This window comes from Geotrypetes seraphini, chromosome 4, assembly GCF_902459505.1.
Source record: "Geotrypetes seraphini chromosome 4, aGeoSer1.1, whole genome shotgun sequence".
NCBI classification, from domain to species: domain Eukaryota; kingdom Metazoa; phylum Chordata; class Amphibia; order Gymnophiona; family Dermophiidae; genus Geotrypetes; species Geotrypetes seraphini.
The window spans coordinates 248,633,170-248,655,205 of NC_047087.1; the positions used below are offsets into that span (position 1 = coordinate 248,633,170).

At 43.7% G+C, this 22,036-nt stretch overlaps 1 protein-coding gene across 1 annotated transcript in view; it reads right to left on the reverse strand.

Moving 5' to 3' along the window:
* Positions 1–21,653, reverse strand: part of UBE2D1 (ubiquitin conjugating enzyme E2 D1) — a 70,517-nt gene extending 48,864 nt beyond the window's left edge. Inside the window, exons 1-3 of the mRNA XM_033941277.1 lie at positions 21,394–21,653; positions 867–930; positions 742–773 (exon numbers count right to left, since the gene is read on the reverse strand). Of these exons, the coding sequence (XP_033797168.1) occupies positions 742–773; positions 867–930; positions 21,394–21,417 (120 nt within the window). The 5' untranslated portion in view covers positions 21,418–21,653. The remainder of the gene's footprint in view (positions 1–741; positions 774–866; positions 931–21,393) is intronic.
* Positions 21,654–22,036: the final 383 nt, after the last annotated feature.

Genomic DNA, 22,036 nt, shown 5'->3' on the forward strand with positions numbered 1-22,036 from the left:
GAGAGAGACAAAGAAAGGAAGAAAGAGACAGGGGCAGGGAGAGACACAGAAAGAAAGAAAGACAGACATTTCTAGCACCCATTAATGTAACGGGCTTAAACACTAGTAGAATATAAAAAGTTACAATAATCAAGATGACTGGTTATCAAAGCATGTACAAACTTGACTAAATTTCCATGAGTCGACAGAGGTCTCAGCTGTCCTATCAAAAGCAATTGAAAATAAGTTCCGACAACATAGTTTAACTGATGATCAAACTCCAAGGTATTATCACAGTGAAAAACCTAAATTTAAAAGAGCTCTTCACAAGAATATGAAGGTTTCCAGGTTTCCAACAGATGGAGCAACAAGTAGGGGCCGGCTTTTGCACAATATCAAAGCACAGCAGATTTGCCACCATTCAAAAAAATCAGGTCATAATCAGACAGTCATTTAGCTAAAGACTCAAGTTTCCATTCAGATTCAATAAAACCTCATTCAAGAGAGCATACTAAATATTTTTAGTCTGGAAAAAGGCCTTGGTACTAATCAGATAATACCTGGGCGGTCACAGGAAATATTCAGTAGCACTACCTGTTAAAGTGTTGCTGAATTTTGTCGGATGGCCAACTCATTAGGGTTTAATCAGGCAGGAGCCTACTCTGCTCTATTAAACCCTTTTAAATATCAACCCAAGTTCTGTTGGGAGTATCCTTCTCAATATTTCAAATTCAAAAAATGCTGTTATGATAAAATACTTACAGGTCCCATAATAGTTGCTTGCCAGTGGAACACTAAAAAGAAAAAAAAAAAAAAAGTTTAGAATAGGTTAATTGCTAACTGAAAATTAATTTATAGTCAGCAGCAATGAAAAAAATGGAACTTACAATCATCACCAACAGGTCCTGCTGAACACTGGGCAGGTGGGTCACGCTGCAAGTCATTCAACTCCTGGAAAGGAAAAACACAACACTTTACAAATCACATTTGCAATTTAGATTCTATGCATATAAAAAGGTCATCAAGGGTCAAAGAAAAAACAAAAGTTCAACTGCAAGAGAAAATAATCAAAATATAAAACCTCCCAGAAAGACAATGCTCTAACAGATGTAAAAATCTCAAAAATTAAATGTGCATGAAATTGAGTACCTCTAACCATGTTGCAAAAATGTCAAAGCCAGAACCCCCCCCCCCCCCCAGTTCTTTCACATACTGCACAGTAGGAAGCAAACACAAAAATATTGCACTTTTTCTGGTTTGAAAATGCTATACAGTCCAACAGTACTGTCTTTATTAACACTGCCATCAGAAACTAGCATTCACTATCATAAGAACATAAAAATAGCCTTACTGGGTCAGACCAATGGTCCATCAAGCCCAGTAGCCCGTTCTCATGGTGGCCAATCCAGGTCACTAGTACCTAGCCAAAACCCAAGGAGTAGAAACATTCCATGCTACCAATACAGGCAAGCAGTGGCTTCCTCCATGTCTCTCTCAATAAGAGAGACTATGGACTTTTCCTCCAGGAACTTGTCCAAACCTTTCTTTAAAAAAGCTACGCTATCCACTCTTATCACATCCTCTGGCAATGCGTTCCAGAGCTCAACTTTTCCGAGTGAAAAAAAATTTCCTCCTACTGGTTTTAAAAAGTATTTCCCTGTAACTTCATCAAGTTTCCCCTAGTCTTTGTAATTTTTGACGGAGCAAAAAAAAAAAATAAAAAAAATGATCCACCTGTACCCGTTCTACTTCACTCAAGATTTTGTAGACTTCAATCTTATCTCCCCTCAGCAGTCTCTTTTCCAAGCTGAAGAGCCCTAACCATTTTAGTCTTTCTTCATACAAGAGGAGTTCCATCCCCTTTACCATCTTGGCCACTCTTCTTTGAAGCTTTTCTAGCGCCACTATATCTTTCTTGAGATAAGGAGACCAGAATTGAACGCAATACTCCAAATGAGGTCGCACCATTGAGCGATACATGGGCATTATGACATTCTTAGTCGTTAACCATCCCTTTTTTTTTAAAATAATTCCCAGCATCGATTCAAATTGGCGAGTCTAAAATCCCCTGGAAGCAATGGCTACAGGCAGGTATACGTACTTCAGTGGTTCCCAACCCTGTCCTAGAGGACCACCAGGCCAATCAAGTTTTCAGGCTAGCTCTAATGAATATGCATCGAGCAGATTTGCATGCCTGTCACTTTCATTATATGGAAATCTCTCTCATGCATATTCATTAGAGCTAGCCTGAAAACCTGATTGGCCTGGGTTGGGAACCACTGCTTTAGATGATGTGTTATCAAATGGGAAAATGCTTGATTTTTCACAACTGCATCAATCATTCGGTATTACAAAGTCTCAAGCATATAAGTGGTTGCAGTTGAAGCAGGCCATTCAGAAGGGGTTCCCTGATTGGCAAAATTTAAATAATCAGTATAGCTTGCCGGGCCTATGCTTTCAGACAGATTTGCTAGGATATCAGGCTGCAAAATGGTATAAATTAATATCGGAATACAGTGGTACCTTGGATTACAAGCATAATCCGTTCCAGGAGTATGCTCGTAATCCAAAATGCTCGTTTATCAAAGCGAGTTTCCCCATAGGAAATAATGGAAACTCGTTTTGATATGTTTCCCCCCCCCCCCCACGAGAACTGGCATTGCTCCCCCCGAAGGCCACCCCTGCGATCCGGCACCCTCCCCCCTGCGATCCGGCACCCTCCCCCCTGCCGCTTACCGTTATTTGGGCCTGGGCACCAGCACGTCCTGTGCATTGGTGCCAGTGCCTGAAGACCTGTCTCCTCTTCTTGCTGGGCCTTGAGCATCTGCACATGCTCAAGGCCCAGCAAGAAGAGGAGGCAGATCTTCAGGCATGGCACAAACCCACAGGACATGCTGGTGCCCAGGCCCAGAAGACGGTAAGAAGCGGCAGGGGGGTGCCGGATCGCGGCAGGGGGCACTCGTAAATCGAGCCACGCTCGGTTTCCGAGGCGCCGATTTTGCGAATGTTTTGCTCGTCTTGCAAAACACTCACAAACCGGTGCACTCGTAAACCGAGGTACCACTGTATTTGAATAAAAAAACCTAAAACTAGCCTAAAAGATATTTGGAGCATTGAGATTAAGCAGCAGATTTCTGCTACTCAATGGCCACGGATTTAGACTTAGAGGATGAGATGTACATCTCTAAGACAAACATGGTTCTTGTTACACAGAGTTTTTTGGACCCCAGTTCGTTTGCAGAAGTTAAATAGTTCAAAATCTAATAGATGCTGGCATTGTCATCTTGAAATAGGGACACTGGATCATTTGTTGTTCTATTGTCCTTTGATATTCAACTTTTGGAAATCAATACAAGGACAAATCAATTTGATTCTGGAGTCTTCGATTCCATTATCTTATGAGGTGGTTATCTGTGGTACATTGTTGTCACCTAAACCTCTATTAGATAGATATAAAAGCATTCTATTTGCCATAATGACTGGGATAGCCATGCAAATTGTTACTAAGAACTGGAAAAATTGGGATAGACTTAAATTTCTCCTTTTGGTGGAATTCTTTATTTTTATGCTATAAATATGAAAAAATGAATGTAGAAATTTTGTGTAATAGATACTTAAATTAACATGGGGTCCATTGACAAATTTTGTCAATACCAATTAGCTGGATTATCCCCTTATATTTCCTATTGGATTCACACATCCAAGGAGGGTGGGTGGGGGGTATTATATTTTGTTGTATTAATTAACCAAAGGAAAGTGCCGTTTCTGATTTTAATTGTATATATGTAGTAATGCACTTTATTTTGTTCTTGAATTAGGGTGAGGGGGGGTGGAAAATGTTTGTAGTATTTCTTTGATCGTTTGTAAGTGCTGTCTTGAAGTCAATTTATGTATATTTTAATGCACTGTTTTTGAATGGAAAATTAATAAAAATTTATTTAAAAAATAATAAATTCCCAGCATCCTGCTTGCTTTTTTGGCTGCCCCCGCACATTGGGCAGAAGGTTTCATCGTATTGTCTACACTGATACCCAGATCTTTTTCTCGGGTGCTAACCCCAAAGGTGGACCCTAGCATCCGATAACTGTGATTCAGGTTATTCTTCCCAACGTGCATCACTTTGCATTTGTCCACATTTAATTTCATCTGCCACTTGGACATCCAGTCTTCCAATTTCCTAAGGTCCGCCTGCAATTTTTCGCAATCCGCATGCGTTTTAACAACTTTAAATTTGCAGATGACACTAAACTGTTCAATCACCTCACTAGTCTTTCCAATTTCCAAATCATTTATAAATAAGTTAAAAGCACCAGTCCCAGTACAGACCCCTCTGGCACTCCATTGTGAAAAATGACCATTTAACCCTACGCTCTGTTTTCTATCTGATAACCAATTCCTAATCCACAACTAAACTTTGCCACCTATCCCATGACACTTTAATTTTCTCAGGAGCCTCTCGTGAGGAACTTTATCAAAAGCTTTCTGAAAATCTAGATACACTATATCAACTGGCTTACCTTATCCACATGTTTATTCATACCTTCAAAGAAGTCAAGCAAATTTGTGAGGTAAGATCTCCCTCGGCTGAACCCATGCTGACTCCGTCTCATTAAATCATGCTTGTCTACGTGTTCCGCAATTTTATTTTTTTATAATCGTTTCTACCATTTTGCCCGGCACCAAAGTGAGGCTTACCGGTCTGTAATTTCCCAGATCTCCCCCTGAAGCAGGCCGCTGTCTAGGCCTACCTCGAGATAGAGACCTCACACGCTATATACTGGTTTCAATCAATAAGTATATTTATTATCAAATCAGTAACAGCTTACAAGAATAAAGCATTCAGCATATAGAGTAACAGAATGTGATCTTCAGGCCTGAGGATCCACCGACGTCTGTTTTGCTTACTTCCTCTTAAAGGCCTATTTTTATACATTTCTTGGTGGCCAGCACCACGTTGGTCTAAATCACATGATAAATCTTTATTGGTTATTTCTTACACATCATTACATTTGTTAATTCATTAATTGGTTCATAATATCTGTGTCATACCATATGCATGTCCTGTTTACCAGAAAATCTATCTTTTCCCGCATATGCCCCTTTAATCTACCACATCAGCAATTCCAAGCCTTGCCCCTGTGCCCTTTTATCACATGATATATTCTTGCTAAATAATATTCTTTAGAATTCTATTCTCGACCAGGAGATGTGTTCATCTTTTCATAATATCCTGGCAGGTGTGAGGCCTTATTGCCATGCAAAAGAGTTAAGTCTTGCTTGCTTGTTCCTTCTCATAAGTTCCGCTTAGTCCAGCAGTTAATTCAGAAGGGTATTTCCCAATCAATATATGACAGCTGGCAAATGTAGTAAGAAATGTCTTTTAGATTGTTAATACAGTGGTGCCTCGCATAACGGACGCCTCGCACAGCGAACGCTGCGCACAACGAACTTTATGTCTTGATTCGTACAACGAACTTCGTTTCACACAACGAAGTCGCCCGAGCTGCATCCTTCCGCGCAGGCACTGCGCTTAACTGCCCTCTCTCCGCCTGGCTCCCTCTTGCCCCCCCCGACTCCCCGACACGATCGGGGCAAGAGGGAGCCCAAGCCCTCTTGCCCCCCCGACTCCCCGACACGATCGGGGCAAGAGGGAGCTCAAGCCCTCTTGCCCCCCCGACTCCCCGACACGATCGGGGCAAGAGGGAGCCCAAGCCCTCTTGCCCCGCCGACTCCCCGACACGATCGGGGCAAGAGGGAGCTCAAGCCCTCTTGCCCCCCCGACACGATCGGGGCAAGAGGGAGCCCAAGCCCTCTTGCCCCCCCCCCCCCCCGACTCCCCGACACGATCGGGCCAGGAGGGAGCCCAAGTCCTCCTGGCCACGGCGACCCCCTAACCCCACCCTGCACTACATTACGGGCAGGAGGGATCCCAGGCCCTCCTGCCCTCGACGCAAACCCCCCCCTCCCCCCAACGACCGCCCCCCCAAGAACCTCCGACCGCCCCCCAGCCGACCCGCGACCCCCCTGGCCGACCCCCACGACACCCCCAACCCCCTTCCCTGTACCTTTCTGTAGTTGGCCGGACAGACGGGAGCCAAACCCGCCTGTCCGGCAGGCAGCCAACGACGGAATGAGGCCGGATTGGCCCATCCGTCCCAAAGCTCCGCCTACTGGTGGGGCCTAAGGCGCCTGGGCCAATCAGAATAGGCCCGGGAGCCTTAGGTCCCTCCTGGGGGCGGGGCCTGAGGCACATGGGCCCAACCCGACCATGTGCCTCAGGCCCTGCCCCCAGGAGGGACCTAAGGCTCCCGGGCCTATTCTGATTGGTCCAGGCGCCTTAGGCCCCACCAGTAGGCGGAGCTTTGGGACGGATGGGCCAATCCGGCCTCATTCCGTCGTTGGCTGCCTGCCGGACAGGCGGGTTTGGCTCCCGTCTGTCCGGCCAACTACAGAAAGGTACGGGGAAGGGGGTTGGGGGTGTCGTGGGGGTCGGCCAGGGGGGTCGCGGGTCGGCTGGGGGGGCGGTCGGAGGTTCTTGGGGGGGGCGGTCGTTGGGGGGAGGGGGGGTTTGCGTCGAGGGCAGGAGGGCCTGGGATCCCTCCTGCCCGTAATGTAGTGCAGGGTGGGGTTAGGGGGTCGCCGTGGCCAGGAGGACTTGGGCTCCCTCCTGGCCCGATATTGTCGGGGAGTTGGGGAATCGGCGGGGCAAGAGGGCTTGGGCTCCCTCTTGCCCCGATCGTGTCGGGGAGTCGGGGGGGCAAGAGGGCTTGGGCTCCCTCTTGCCCCGATCGTGTCGGGGAGTCGGGGGGCAAGAGGGCTTGGGCTCCCTCTTGCCCCGATCGTGTCGGGGAGTCGGGGGGGCAAGAGGGCTTGAGCTCCCTCTTGCCCCGATCGTGTCGGGGGTGCCAGGGACCACACGGAGTCACCCACCGTACCACCCGATTCGGGTAAGCGCAGGTATCGGTGGGTGGCTTATTTGCGGGGGGGGTGCCTTATTTTACATTTTTTTCTAAAAAGGGGGGGCTGTCTTATTTGATGGCCCTGCCTTATCATCGGGGAAACACGGTAGAAAAAAAAAAAAATGAACAGTTAAGTCCCAGTTTTTGCCGCTGAGACTCTGCCCTCTCTCACTGTAAAACTAGACTCTACTTAGTCTGTCTTTAAATTTAAAAAATGTGTGTTGTTTTAAAAAACAATTATGTTTTTAGATGTATCTAAATAAAAATAATAACCAAAAATTTATCTTTTTTTATGTCATCTTAGCATATTTTATGCTGCAGAACGAATTATTTTTTTTTACATGTATTCTTATGGGAAAACGCGTTTCACATAACGAACGTTTCGCATAACAAACTTGCTCCTGGAACCAATTAAGTTCGTTGTGTGAGGCACCACTGTATACTGATTCATTAGAGCAGGAGGGAGAAAGGGGATTTTTTTCTTCTTTGAGATCTGGTTTCTTCACCTTTAGTGTTATCTAAAGGACTTATTGTGCTTCACCTGTATCATACAAGGACTTACTCAGTGTATTCTCCTTCATACAAGAACTTACCGCATTTTCCTCTTCCTCTCAAGCCCTTTTTAAAAATCGGCGTAACATTGGCCACCCTCCAATCTTCAGGTACTACAGACAATTTTAGCGACAGGTTACAGATCACTAACAGCAGGTCAGAAATTTCATGTTTGACTCAGTACATTTTTCAGATTCACCGAGATTTCTTTCAGTTTCTCCACATCATCACCCTTGAAAACCATTTCCGGTTCAGGTAAATCTCTTACATCTTCCTCCGTAAAGACCAAAGCAAAGAATTCATTCAGTCTTTCCACTATGGCCTTATCCTCCATGAGCGGCCCTTTCACTTCTTGATCATCCAACGGTCCTACAGATTCCCTCACAGGTTTTCTGCTTCTGATGTACCTAAAAAAATTGTTATGAGTTTTTGTCTCATTTACAAGCTTCTCTTCCTATTCTCTCTTAACTGTCTTTATCAATGCTTTGCACCTAATTTGCCAGTGCTTGTGTTTCTTCTTATTTTCTTCATTCAGATCCTTTTAAGGATGTTTTTTTGGCTCCAATAGCCTCTTTCACTTCACCTTTTAACCACACCGGCTAGTTTCCACAACGGTATTTTTAAATAACATCCACGTCTAGTTTACAGTCCTAACCTTTGCAACCGATCCTTTTATCTTCTTTTTAACCATTATCCTCGTTTTATCATAGTCGCCCTTCCAAAAATTAATAAGCCCCTACAGTAGATTTCTTTTGCAACGTTACTCCCGGCATCAGCTCAAATTTGATCACGTTATGATCCCTGTTTCCCAGTGGACCCAACACAGTTAACTCCCGTACTATGTCTTGCATTCCACTAAGGACCAAATCTAAAATAGCATCGCCTCTTGTCGGTTCCCGGACCAGTTGCTCCAAGAAGCAATCATTTATGACATCTAGGAATTTTACCTCTCTAACATCCCCCAATGTGACATTTAACCAATGCTGAGGTAATTGAAATCGCCCATTATTATAGGGTTGCCCATTTCTCCAGCTTTCCTAATGTCTGAAAACATTTCTTCATCTGTCTGCTCATTTTGTCCCAGTGGACGGTGGTATAACCCAACCTTTATATTCCTTCCCTTCACACATGGAATTTCTATCCATAAAGATTCCACACTGTCACACAGAATGTTTATTTTATTTGATTCCATTCTCTCTAACATATAGTGCAACCCCCCCCTCCAATTTGATCTACTCTATCCTTGTGATATAATTTGTACCCAGGTAACAGTGTCTCATTGATTGTCCTCCTTCCACCTGGTCTTCGAGATGCCTATTATATCTATCTCATCATTCAATGCTATAGACTCTAACTCTATCTTATTTTTTAGGCTTCTAGCATTTGCATACGGATACTTCAAATTGTGTTTTTTCCTTGCAACTACAGTCTGCTGAGAAGACGGACAATTTGAGCCTTTTACTCTGCCTTCTTCTTAAACCTTCCTGGCTTTCTTTCACCATTATTGGAACCTCTTTACCGCGACTCCCTAAATATCCTGTTTCAATAGTATCCTCCAAGGATACCTCACACCGAACCATCCGCTCCCAGGCAACTGGTCGGCTTTCCCCTACATCTCAGTTTAAAAGCTGCTCTATCTCCTTTTTAGCACCGGCAACCTGGTTCCATCCCGGTTAAAGGTGGAGTCCGTCCTTTCGGAACAAGCTCCCCCTTTCCCAGAAGGTTCCTAACAAATCTAAAACCCTCATCCCTGCACCATCGTCTCAACCACGCATTGGGGCTTTGGATCTCTACCTGCCTCTTGGGTCCTGCGCATGGAACTGGGAGCTTTTCTGAAAATACAACCCTGGAGGATCTGGATTTCAGCTTTCTACCTAAGAGCTGAAATTTGGCTTCCAGAACCTCCCTCCCACATTTTCTTATGTCATTGGTACCTAAATGTACCAGGACAGCTGTCTCCTCCCCAGCACTATCTAAAATCCTATCTATGTGACACGTGAGGTCTGCCACCTCGCACCAGGCAGGCAAATGACCAGCGATCCAGCTATCTACATGCCTAATAATCGAATCACCACCATCCTAACTTTTCCCTCCTGGGCAAAGCCTCTGGAGACACATCCTTAATGCGAGAGTATATTGCATCCTCTGGTGGGCGGGTCCTAGCTACAGGCTTATTTTCTACTTCACCAGGGTGATGCTTTCCTTTTAAGAGACTTCTCTCCAAGGCAGCACAGTGGCTACCAGACTGGAGGTGGGACTTCTCTACAACATCTCTGTAGGTCTTCTCTATGTACTTCTCCGTCTCCCTCAGCTCCTTCCTCCAGTTGCTGTTTCATGTACAGTACAGTACTCCCCTGAAATTCACGGTGGTTCTGTTCCAAGACCACCCACAAATTTTGAAAATCCGCAAATACTGGAAGTGGTACTAAAATGGCTAAATATGCCCTTCCAATCAAATTTAAATAGAGTAGAATGTGTGTTCTCACCAATAAAGATGAAGGTATGCACTTTGTCAGCAGATGCTGCCTCTCTATGTAGAGAAATACTTTTAATATTGAATCTTTTCTGAAAACGATCAAACCATCCTTTGCTGGCTTGAAATTCTTCAGGCTCTTGTGTTGTAGATGATCCGGGTTGCTGTTCTAGGGCATCCATTGCAAACTACTGGTACAATTTCCTAGCTTTTTCATAGATGATGTATCCAAGGGGATGTTCTTTTTCCTGCGGTCAGTGATCCACAATGCCAAGGCAGATTCCATCCTAATGATAGTCTTATTTCTTACCTTTTTGGCAACATCACAGAAACTTACCCATACGGTGCTCCTGATTGCTGCCTCGTTCTTCTTTATGTAGCATATGGTGCTTTCATAATAGCGCACTACTGCAGCATAACTTTTTTGTTCTTGGAGCATATCCAGCAGCTCAACTTTCTCCTGGAGTGCCTTACACTTCTTCTGGTGCTTTGGTTCATTGCCATAGGCCTTTGAAGGTGCAGTGCATTTGGGTGGCATCTTAGGGCTTTCGCCAGGTGTTCGTGAAGCACTCGAGATAGCTACACTCTGGCTGGCTACTTTTCAAAACTCCTGCCAAACCTTTTCAAATCATCCTGATTGGCCACTGTGCTTCCAAACATTTTGTATGCTAAATTATGTAAATTTAGCTCACAAGGGATGATTGAAGCATGGGATCCCTATACAGTATGGTTCGAACTTTCAAAGTTAATAGAAATGGCATTGATGCTGCAATTCAGACATGTACAGTAAAACCTTCCTTGCCACCATGAAGAAACGATGACCATACGGTACATGGGGAAGAACGAGGTAGCGATCGGGAGTACAGTATCAGTAAGTTTCTGTAATGACAATAAGAATTAAGAAATAAATTACTGTTGAGAATATGGTTCTAAATTAATTCTCGTCAGGAAAATACAAGAAAAACCGTGATTGAGGGAAATTTGCGGATAAAAAACCACAAATGAATGGGGGGCGTGAACTCTGAAATGTGAATAAGCAGGGTGAGCACTGTATTCCTCTGTAGTTGTAAATTTCAGTCACAGGCGACAATGCTGCCAGCATTTGGTTCTTCCCAAGTCAACCTGGAAGCTTTTTTTTTTTTTTTTTATTATAACATCTCCTAGCTTCTTTCCATACTTGCTATGTGCTATGTTACTCACTTTGACCACATTCTTCAGCAAGAAGATTCCACAGTTTAAATTATGCATGGTGAGAAAAAAAGGAAAACAATTATTGGAAGTTTGTGGGTATCTGCTGTCTTCTTGTTTTTTTGTGCTTCAAATATGCTTATAAGTAGAGAGCATTTGCTTACTTAGATTCCTTCCTTGTGGTATAACTAGAATTGAATAAGCCCTGGAGTGAAAAATGAAGATAGACCACTGTAACATATTTTCCCAAGGTAGAGCAGGGCATTTCCTGTAGTACCACGAGAGGTCACAGCCATTTTAGAAGGCAGCCGTGAGAGGGGCGTGTTCCTGCCAAGATTACCAAAGCTGGATCACCAGGTACTTTGGTAGGTCTGGGGGGGGGGGGGCTATCTATAGAAGAGCTGCAGCCATGTAGGAAAAAATGTTGCACATGGCTCACAAGCCACAGGTTACCGACCTCTGGTCTAGGGGTTTGGCATATAGCATAGAACAGTTCAAATGGGGCATATAGGGGGTATTTAAGATAGCAGAAATATGTGAGAAATGTATGCTGTAGGTGAAGTGTCCAGGATATGGGAGTAGAGACTTGAGCATGTTGGGATACAGTGGAGTTGTTTGTTTGTTTGTTTTTTTTTTTTTGGGGGGGGGGTTATATTTACAAGAGTCCAAGGAGAAAGATGTCAGAAGCACACTGATGGGGAGAGGGCTGATCCATTCTGCATTGTAGGCATTAACGTTTAACTTGTATTTAGTGTCATTGGGAAATGTATTTCAATATTTAGAAGTGAGCCATCGCTTCCATGCAGATGATATTCAGGGGTATTTTTTTTTGCAATGGATAACTGTACAATGGAGCTGCAGCCAAAATTGTCTGTGTTTACAAGCTGTCAATACATGGATGATGGATCACAAGTTGGCACTCAATCTTACAAAGACTGATGTGATATTGATTTGGAAGGAAGAAGATTCTAGGTGGCCACAATATATTGAAATCAGTATGAGCATTCCAATACATAAGCAACTTAAGATACTGGGGGTTTGGTTAGATGCTACCTTGAGTATGCAGGCACAGGTGTTGGCTGTGATCAGGTCTGCTTTCTTCTAGATGCAAGTGCTTAGTAGATTAAAAGTGATGTTGCCACATTAAGGTTTTAGGATTATTGTGCAAACTTATCATTCAACAATTAGATTACTGTAATGTGTTGTATCTGGGGATTACAGCTGCCAGATGTAAAGCTTTGCAAATTGTTCAAAGTGCAGCAGCTCATTTGATCTGTGGAGGGAGCAGATTCAATCATATGTCACCTTTACTGAAACTACTTCATTGGTTACCGGTGAAATATCAGATTGTTTATAAAGATCTTTTCTTGATTTTTAAAGTGATATACTTTCATATCCCCTGGTATCCGACTCAGGTGCTGGAAGTATATCAACTAGGTTGAGCCCCGAGGTCAGAGAGGGCACTATGGGTAGTTAGAACTGACAAGCTTACATTACGCAAAAATGAGGTCTTCAGTAATCTCAGTGGCAGGGGTGCTACTATGGAATAATCTGACACTTAGGATGTTCTCTGATATTCAGAGATTTAAAAAAGGTATTAAGAACTATTATTTATAGAGGCTTTTTCTTGAAAGCTGCTTACTTTAATACATTTGGAGAGGTTTTTAAAAAACAATAAAACAAATATTGTATTAAAAAAAAAAAAATGAACAAGGGTAGATCTTAAAAATAAGAGGAAATCTCTTCTCACAGAAGGGGTGAATGCTGGAATGCCCTCCTGAAAAGAAGAGGCATAAAAGATGATGTAATTAAACAACAACAAAAAAAGGGACAAAGGTATCCCTCCTCCTGATATGCAACTTTTTAAAGATGAGACATTTTCATTCTATCTTAAAGTAGATATAGGTTTGCTCTTACTCTAATATAGGGCTGTAGCAAAAGGTCTCTATGACTATGCATGATTTGTTATTTCAATTACTGTAGTTAACTTCAGGATTTCAACACTATCAGAATCTCTGGTCCTGGTCACTTTGGGACTGTCAGGGGATATTCAGGAATAAAGAAACATGGAATTATTTCATGCCCAGTAACTAATTCAAAATGCAGCAAAAAAAGACTACCTACTTACTAATACTATCCCTTTCAATCACAGGATACCACACTTAAGAGGCTTACATTTGCTGCAAGTGTTTTTGCCTACTTGATTGTCCCCGCAGTGAGGCAATCAAGGATCGCGCAGTCCCCGCCATCTCCCTCCCTCCTTACCGCCGGTTGAATTTCTGCCGGTCCGTGTGAAAAAAAAAAAAAGCCTCCTTCCTTTTCCCCTGCTCTTACCGCCATGCTCATGCTGCAGCTACTAAAGCCGACAGGAAGTCTTTTGACGTCGGAGAGGACGTTCTGGGCCAGCCAATCACTGCCTGGCTGGCCCAGAACGTCCTCTCTGACTTTAGAATTGAGTCGGAAAGACTTCCTGTCGGCTTTAGTAGCTACAGCATGAGCATGGCGGTAAGAGCAGGAGAAAAGGAAGGAGGCTTTTTTTTAGAGCGGCAGGGAGGCAGCAGGCTGGCTTTGGCTAGGGAGGGAGAAAGGTAGGTAGGCAGGCAGGATTCGGGGGTGGGGGTGGGACAAAGTGTGGAAGGCAGTGAGAGGGACATGGGAAGGAGGCACTGGAGGCACTAAAGACATGGGAAGGTGGCACTAAAGACATGGGAAGGAGGCACTAAAGACATGGGAAGGAGGCACTAAAGACATGGGAAGGAGGCACTAAAGACATGGGAAGGAGGCACTGGGGCACTAAAGACAGAAAGGGGCACTAAAGACATGGGAAGGAGGCACTGGGGCACTAAAGACAGAAAGGGGCACTAAGGACATGGGAAGGAGGCACTGGGGCACTAAAGACATGGGAAGGAGGCACTAAGGACATGGGAAGGAGGCACCGGGGGGCACTAAGGACATATGAAGGAAAGAGGGAGAGAATAGAAAGGGACAATTCTTGGGCCTGAGTGCAGAAAGAAAGAAATGAAACAAAGGATACAGACAGAAGGAAACGCAACCAGAGTCTCATGAAATCAATCACCAGACAGCAAAGGTAGGAAAAATGATTTTATTTTCAATTTAGTGATCAAAATGTGTCAGTTTTGAGAAGTTATATCTGCTGTCTATATTTTGCACTATATTTATCTATTTTTCTATAGTTACTGAGGTGACCGAGCTTGCGGAGATGGGGCGGAAACAGGGTTTTAAAATTTTAGTCCTAGTAGTTTGCCAGTCCACAAAATAATTCTTTTATTTCTGCCGGTTCACGGGTGTAAAAAGGTTGAAAAACACTGATGTAGAGTATGCCGGCTTTCTTTTTCGCCCAGCTGCACACGTTCAAAAAGCCACGCTTGCGCGGCTGCTCGAGTTGATCAATCTTCTCCTCTCTTACAACTTCCTGTTTCCGGTTGCGTCAGAGGAGAATATTGAACAAATGAGCACCCGCACATGCGGCTGGGCGAAAAAGAAAGCTGGCATACTCTACATCTAAGGTGAGATGGAGGGAGAGAGATGGCGGAACACTGCAATCGGTCGGTTGTCTGCTGTTTTTGTATCACTGCCTGCCTGCGCTTACGTTCCAGATCCTCCTGCATTTTTAGTGTGCACAATTGACCTGATTCAAGCTACATGGGGGACACGTCATTGCAAGGGCCGACAAATCAATTGATTTATTTTATGTTCTGTTTTTACTACAGGGCAGAGGCACTGAAACAGATTCTCAGTGCAGTAGTAGTAGTGGCAGGACTCTCTTCTGTCTTTATGGTGTTTCGCAGTACTGAGGCTTATATGGATGCTGCGGGGACGGTGACGGGGCGGTGAATGGGGTGGCGGTGACGGGGCGGCGAAAGGGATGGTGGCGATGGTGACGGGGCGGTGAAAGGGAACGGCGGTGACAGGGCAGTGCAGAGGATGGTGGGCCGGGGACGGTGCAGTGACGGGGACAGATTTTTTCCCTGTGTCATTCTCTATTCTAAATCAAGAATGGTCAACCTAGAGCCCACCACTTAATTTCATGTGGTCCACAAGACTATAGGATGTGTACACAGATGTTAAAAATCACCAAAACTCTGGGTAATGACAACAACTGTATTTTGCAAATATTTTTAGAGCAATTTCCTTCTATCACATTAGTTAATTTTTTACTAGCATATTTATCACTGATGGTCTTTGGATCTCTGAGCATTTCTTGTTCCAATTTGGCAGGCCACATTATAGAAATGACATTCATGCATTAAGATTATTTTTAAGATTGTCATCCCTAATCTAACCATTTAACTGGGCAAACAGGATGGGCCACATGAGTCTATGTTTACTATTAATATAATAGTAAACATAGTAATTTAGTTTTGATTATAAGTTCATTTTATCATATGCACAGAACTTCAGTCAGAGATTATACAATAATTAGTATTTTAGCCCATTACATTAACGGGTGCTAGAATATGTCTGTCTGTCTTTATTTCCGTCTCTCTCTTTCCCTCCCACTGTCTTTCTTTCTTTCTGTCTGTCTCTCTCCCTGGCCCCCTTTGTATGTCTGTCTTTCTGTGTCTCTCCTTGCCCCTGTGTCTTTCTTCTTTTCTTTCTGTCTCCCTTCCTCCCGCTGTCTTTCTTTCTATCTATCTGTCTTTCTCCCTGCCTCCTATGCAGCAGCATTTCTCTCCCCCCACTTACCTGTGCAGCAGCCATAGCAGTATTCCCTCCCCCCACCACTTCCCTGTGCAGCAGCAGCGTTTCCCCTACCTCCCCTTTCTCTTCCCGATGCGGCAGAGCAAATCAGGGCAGTAGAAGGCCCCGAAGCAGCGTGTGTAAAGTGCTGCACACACACACACTGCTGGAATCGGCAGGTTTGTAGTCGGGACCGCGGGAAGGGAAAGGGGAGGGCAGTTAGGGAGCCGGTTAGACGTAAGCTTGACTCCTACGACTGAATTTTGGCAACTTTGTTTTTAGACTACCCTTAGGCTAACGGCTCCCTTAGTTACTTTGAGAAGTTTATTTTTGTTTTAAAAGACGCCTTCGCGGCTCCTCTCTAGATCCCCGCCTGCATCGTAAGCCTTCTCCAACGTAGGTGCGGCTCGAGAGAGAAGCCTCCACCGCGGCTTTGCCTGTTGAAAGTCATCCGTTCTGCCAAAAAGCAAAAATGTGCAGCCACCCCTAGCATGGCTTACTTTAGGTTTCTTTCCCCTCCCCCTTTGCCAAGTTGCTGTTAATATTCAGATGCCATCTCTCTATCTCGCAGCGGGCTTGCCGGCTCCGGCCAAAGTTCATTTTTTAGTTCAAAGCCGACTCTGCGTCTCCTCTCTCGATCCCCGCCAGAGTCGGAAGTCTTCTCCGACTCTGCTGAGGTTCGATAGAAGACACGTCGGCTTTGAACTAAAAAATGAACTTTATCTGGCCAGAGCCAGCAAGCCCGCTGCGAGACAGAGAGATGCGTGGTAAGCGCGCATGCGCACTCTGCCGGCCATGGAACTACAGATCAGGCAACACGGCGTTAAGAGTGCACATGCGCGCTTAGCGTTTTATTATTATAGATGAATTACTGTTGTATATTGGGATCCTCAGATTGCTGCTAGTGTAGCATAACACCTTGCGGCTGCAATCCTCATAAGTCCCATATGACACTTAAACTTATCTTTTTTTGCTTTATACTTATTTATTCATCTAAAAGCTTCATTATTTGACTTTCAAACTTAGCTTATTTTACAGGTTCCATCACCGACGCATCCCCCCCCCCCTCACCAACACGTTTCGTTACTTCCTCAGGGTCGGGGCAGACTGTCTATGTTAGGAACTCTACTGCTGTCCTTAACACTGAATTGCCAAAAGCCAAAAAGCGGGCCAGTAGTAATCGGATACCGGCATCAGCTGGTCCGACAGTTTAAAAAACTTACCCGGATCTGACGTAGATGCTTCCAGTTAAAAAAAAACTAGTTGGAGCGCGGTACGAGTACTTGACAGCAAGTCTTTTATACTATTTTTCTGGTTGGAAATGATAGATTTAAATATGAAACGCAAATTTTCAACTATTTTAGAATAATTCTATCCTTTTTGTTGTATGGGGAGATCTTAATACAGTGTTAGGTTTTTGAGATTCATACGCTGGGAGCCTCGACCCTGATGAAATAGAAATGAAACATGATCATGTCAGTGGAGGTGCTCCCTGATTAAGAAAAACACACAAGATAAGTTTACAATTCACAATTTTAAAAGTTGATTACACTGGTTATAAAGTAAAAACAATTTTAAAAATCTTTATATATAAGGATCTGGTGATGACAACAGCTCGTGCTACGATAGCTTGAAAACCACAAATATGGAATTAGAGCCTACTGAGGATCTATAACATAAAAAAGTTATATTTATTACTAGTCTTTAAGCCCGTTACATTAACGGGTGCTAGAATAGATGTGTGTGTGTCTTTCTTTCTGTCTCTCTCTCTCCTTGGCCGCTGTCTTTCTTTCTTTTTGTCTCTCTCTTTCATCAGCTGTCTACCACCACCTCTTGCATTATCGAAGTGGGCCAGCCTACCAAATGCCCCACAGCTGCTGAGTTTGCTGGTCCAGGGATGAGAAGAGGCGTCCCGGCAGCAGCAGCGCAGGAGTCAAACCGCCACCGCCGTCGCAAACCACCCCATGCACCAGAAATCAAATTCGGCACGGGGGTAGACAGCATGGATCACAAAACCCCACTGTGATTGATATCTCTTGAATTCCTGTTTTGAAATTTGCCATAAGTCTGGAGTATATACTATTAATATAAGCATCTCTCTCCCTCTTACATTTTAAATGCTATCTCCAATTTCCTTGTGGTTCACCAACTCCCTACTCTTACTTCTAGTCTTACATTGGCTCCTCTTCAGGAGATGGTACCTAGGCTTCCCACTACCACCCCTTATAACTCCCAGCTCTTATGGCATACATTAACACACATACACACACACGTGCAGTCATGTGGACACTGCCTCAACAGGTGGTCTTGCTTTTTGTTAGACACCAAAATATAAGTTGGGCGTACCCTCTTTGCCTTGCCTACCCGGAATCACTCTGACCTACAGTCGTGTTGTCTGTTCGGTTCTTGAGGAAGGGACTATTGCCCTGAAACCCTGTTGGGTCGAGCCATGTTGAATGAAGACTGCACTTTAACTTTGGTCTTTGATCCAAAAAAAGCTGGACTCTCCTTGCTACTATTTGACTACAGCACCTTTATTCAGCTAAGTAACTGGAGGAACAAGTAATTAATTTTTTCATTTTCTGTTCAGGTCAGTGGGTTAGACATTCGGGGCATTGCAGGACAGTGAACTTTTTGTCTTCCACTTTTATATATATATTACCACCCACTGCCAGCCGCACACCATCATCTGGGTGCTATGTGCCTTAAAGTGCAAGTCAAGTGCAAACAATGTGCAATATATATATATATATTTATATATATTTATTGCACATTGTTTGCACTTGACTTGCATTTTAAAGCACATAGGAGCACCCAGATGATGGTGTGCGGCTGGCAGTGGGTGATAATCTCTGCTCAGTGTTTGCTGGCTTTGCTATTCTAAGCACTAGAGCTGCTCGAGTCGCTCTTTAAAGCTTTCAAACTCACGCTGAGGGTCTTAAAAATTTAGATTTTGAGGTTTATATATTTTTGGTGTAGTCTAGGGAGTTAACTTTCCTGCAATGTCCTAGGGCACGCCCAACTTATATTTTGGTGTCTTTTAAGGATATTTCGTCATGGGGTTTTTGCTATAGTAGCTTGCTTTTTGTTAGACATAACTAGAAGGGTTGACATCTTCAACAAATGAATACATTTTGCAGTCAAATATTCTGAAACCTACCCTGCAGTATGTTAGATGCTCTCATATTAGATTAATTTTTCATTTTGCACCCTGAGAATATGTGCAACTATGACCTATAGTTCATTTTATTTTTTTCTTCGGAGCCATTAACAAGTCACACCAAAACTATTTTTATTCTGTAATATTAGATACCACATACATATAGTACTTTTTCAAATTATAAGCCACATACCATTTATACCTATAGCCCTAATAAGGGGCTACAAAGGAAAATCTGCCAAACAACCAGCAGGGATGCAAACCATGAAACCAAAATAAAACCATGAGAACTTAAGAAATTTCTCAAGGAAATTACTTAACAGGACCTTCCTCATGATATCTAAATAAAAATAAGCCTGCAACAGTTAACATACAAATAAAGTAATCTATTCTGCGATCATTCTGTCACAGAAATCTGCCATGCTCCTAATTTTACAGGACATTTGACAAATAACTAGACTAAGCACATCTACAGCTTTTGCTTCCCATAATGCTTTATGTAATAGCAGAAGCAAAGTGTTTATACCAAATAAAGTCTATCATAACAAAATGACAAAGCAGTTTACACCTAGGAACTTCCACTGAGTTATTTTCTTTATTGAAGAAAAGAGGGGAGAGGGAGAAGCAAACATTATAAGACACACTGCTGAGCCATTTAAGATTGACCAGGTGATGCAAATGTTCTCATGTGAGCAATAATTTTCCAGATTTGCAAGTGTTTTTGTGAGTGACCATGTAAAATCTGTGAGAAATACTTCTAGAATGCAATTGCTCAAGTGCTCAGCTTAGGAGGGAACATAGGTCACAAGTTCATTAAAAAGTAAAAAAAGACCAAGACAATTACAGTCCATCAAATGCAAGTTAAGAGATCTCAAGCTACTCGTTTATCAACTGGTTTCTATGCAAAGTGACTGAATTAAGTGTCAGTGGCAGAGAAAGTAGAATCTAAAAGCACAGAAGGCCTTGACTAGAGTGTAAGCTTTTTTTAAGCAGGGTCCAGCTCTTCTATATTTTGATGTACAGTGCTGCCTGCATATGTCTAGTAGCCTATAGAAATGATTATTATTAGTAGTAATGCCTATTTAGGGTTGCTTCCACAAGACATACATCAAATCATACTCCTTTCCCCACTCAAAATATAGGAAAACTGAAAAATGTTCTACCACCATATCAAGAAAAAAAAAACAACAAAAAACAACCCAGGTCAATAGGTGCAGAACCCCCAGCTCAAGTTGCTAGTCTAATAATATGCTAAAGAAAAAAATGTGCCCTATAATGTGCCCTATAGCCTCAATATGATTCAGCTGAAGGGCAAGAAGCTGTCGGAGGATGCAAGCTTGGGACCTGCATCGAATTCCTTAGTTCACACAGGGAAGTGTCATTGCACTTACAAAAGCACTTTGACCAAAACAAATCCACAGCTCTACTTTCCAAATAAAGACGACAATTAATCCTTTTCAAGCCTTTCCACCCCCAACTCTCAGTTAAAAGTTTCAGTAAACCCACCACACATTGTGGTGCATCCGATACAGGTTGACGACATAATGTTTAATTTGGCAATTAGTTTGTGACATTAGCACCTGAACAAGCGAATCAACACAAACCTGTAAAAAAAGGGGGTTTATTCCTGTGTTTTTATTGAGAGTCTCTTATGAAAATTAGAGGACAAAAGAAGTCATCACCTTCGGGATTTTAGTATTGAAGTAAATATCCCTAAAACACGACAGTAACTCAATAACCCACCAACCATGAAAGTTGGCAATTTAAATTTTGTTTTAACTCTTTTTACATATTACGTTAGCGACATATACAGTAAGTATCACACCTATAAAGTTTCTCTCTAGTCTCACTTTTAACCCCGGCAATGAACCGCTTGCACATTTAGATCGCACTTCCTTATAGCCCTTATCTCCGTTGAGAAAGAACGGGGAAGGCTTCTCTACACCTTAATAAGATGCTTCTGGCTAATCAGGCCCGGAACAGAATAGTACCATATGCGCATCGTGGTGGCCAAATATTAAGCGCAATATCCCCAACACCCTGAATCCGACCACATTGTGGAGACCGAGACCACCACAAACCAGGCCATACAGGACACAAGGGGAAAAAAAAAAAATCACAGAGAAAGCCACAACCAAAGGCATCCATACCGCTACCCCCAGAGGAGATTTCGCGGACCCTTTTCCCCCCCACCACCCAAGAAGCCAAGACGCACAGCAGCACTTTCACAGCAAGTGGCTAGAAACAGGAAATCCAATTAGACTAGGATCGGCAAGTCCCGCAGCACGCCGGCCTTCCTGTCTCCGCGCGATCTAGCCTACCGAGAGAAGAAAAGGTGGCTGCGGAAACATTACCGCGTCCTCCGGCCACAAAATACTCACTTTCTGTATTCTTTTCAGAGCCATGGAGAAGAAACACTGGATGCCGCACTCCCGAAATTCAAAACCGCGTTTTCATACAACCACCCCCGATTCGGTACAGGAAAAGCGGGCTTCGTAACCCCTGTTCGCCACCACTCTCAGAATGTCGCTTGCTCAGCGTCTCCGGCCCTTTTTCCCTACCCGGCTCTCCTGACTCACTCAGGGTGTGTTGTCAGGCTTTTTCTCTTTTGTTTCCGCTTTGACTTATAGGAAGACTGCGTCGCGCTTCGCATTCTGGGAAGATAGTTTCACCTTGTCACCGCCCACAACGAAACTGTAGCTTCGGAGGTACGAGCGAGGCGAGAGAGGGTGCTGTGACGCATTCGCACTTCCGGGAATCCCCGGACCTCGTGTCACATGCGTATTGCTGTGACTAGGCAACAGGGAGGAGCGTTAGTGTTCAGGGCCGGCCTAATCTTTAGGCAGGACTAGACAGGAGCTTGGGGAAGAGGGAGAGGGGGCCCCAAAGAGCATCTGCTGCAATGAAAGCAACCCATAATTTCCGACAACTACACAACTCAATGAAATAACAGGAGGTAGGTTAGCTGGGAAAGTGGACAGTTTTCATTTATCCCATTTTTTCAGATTATTCTGAGAGATGGGT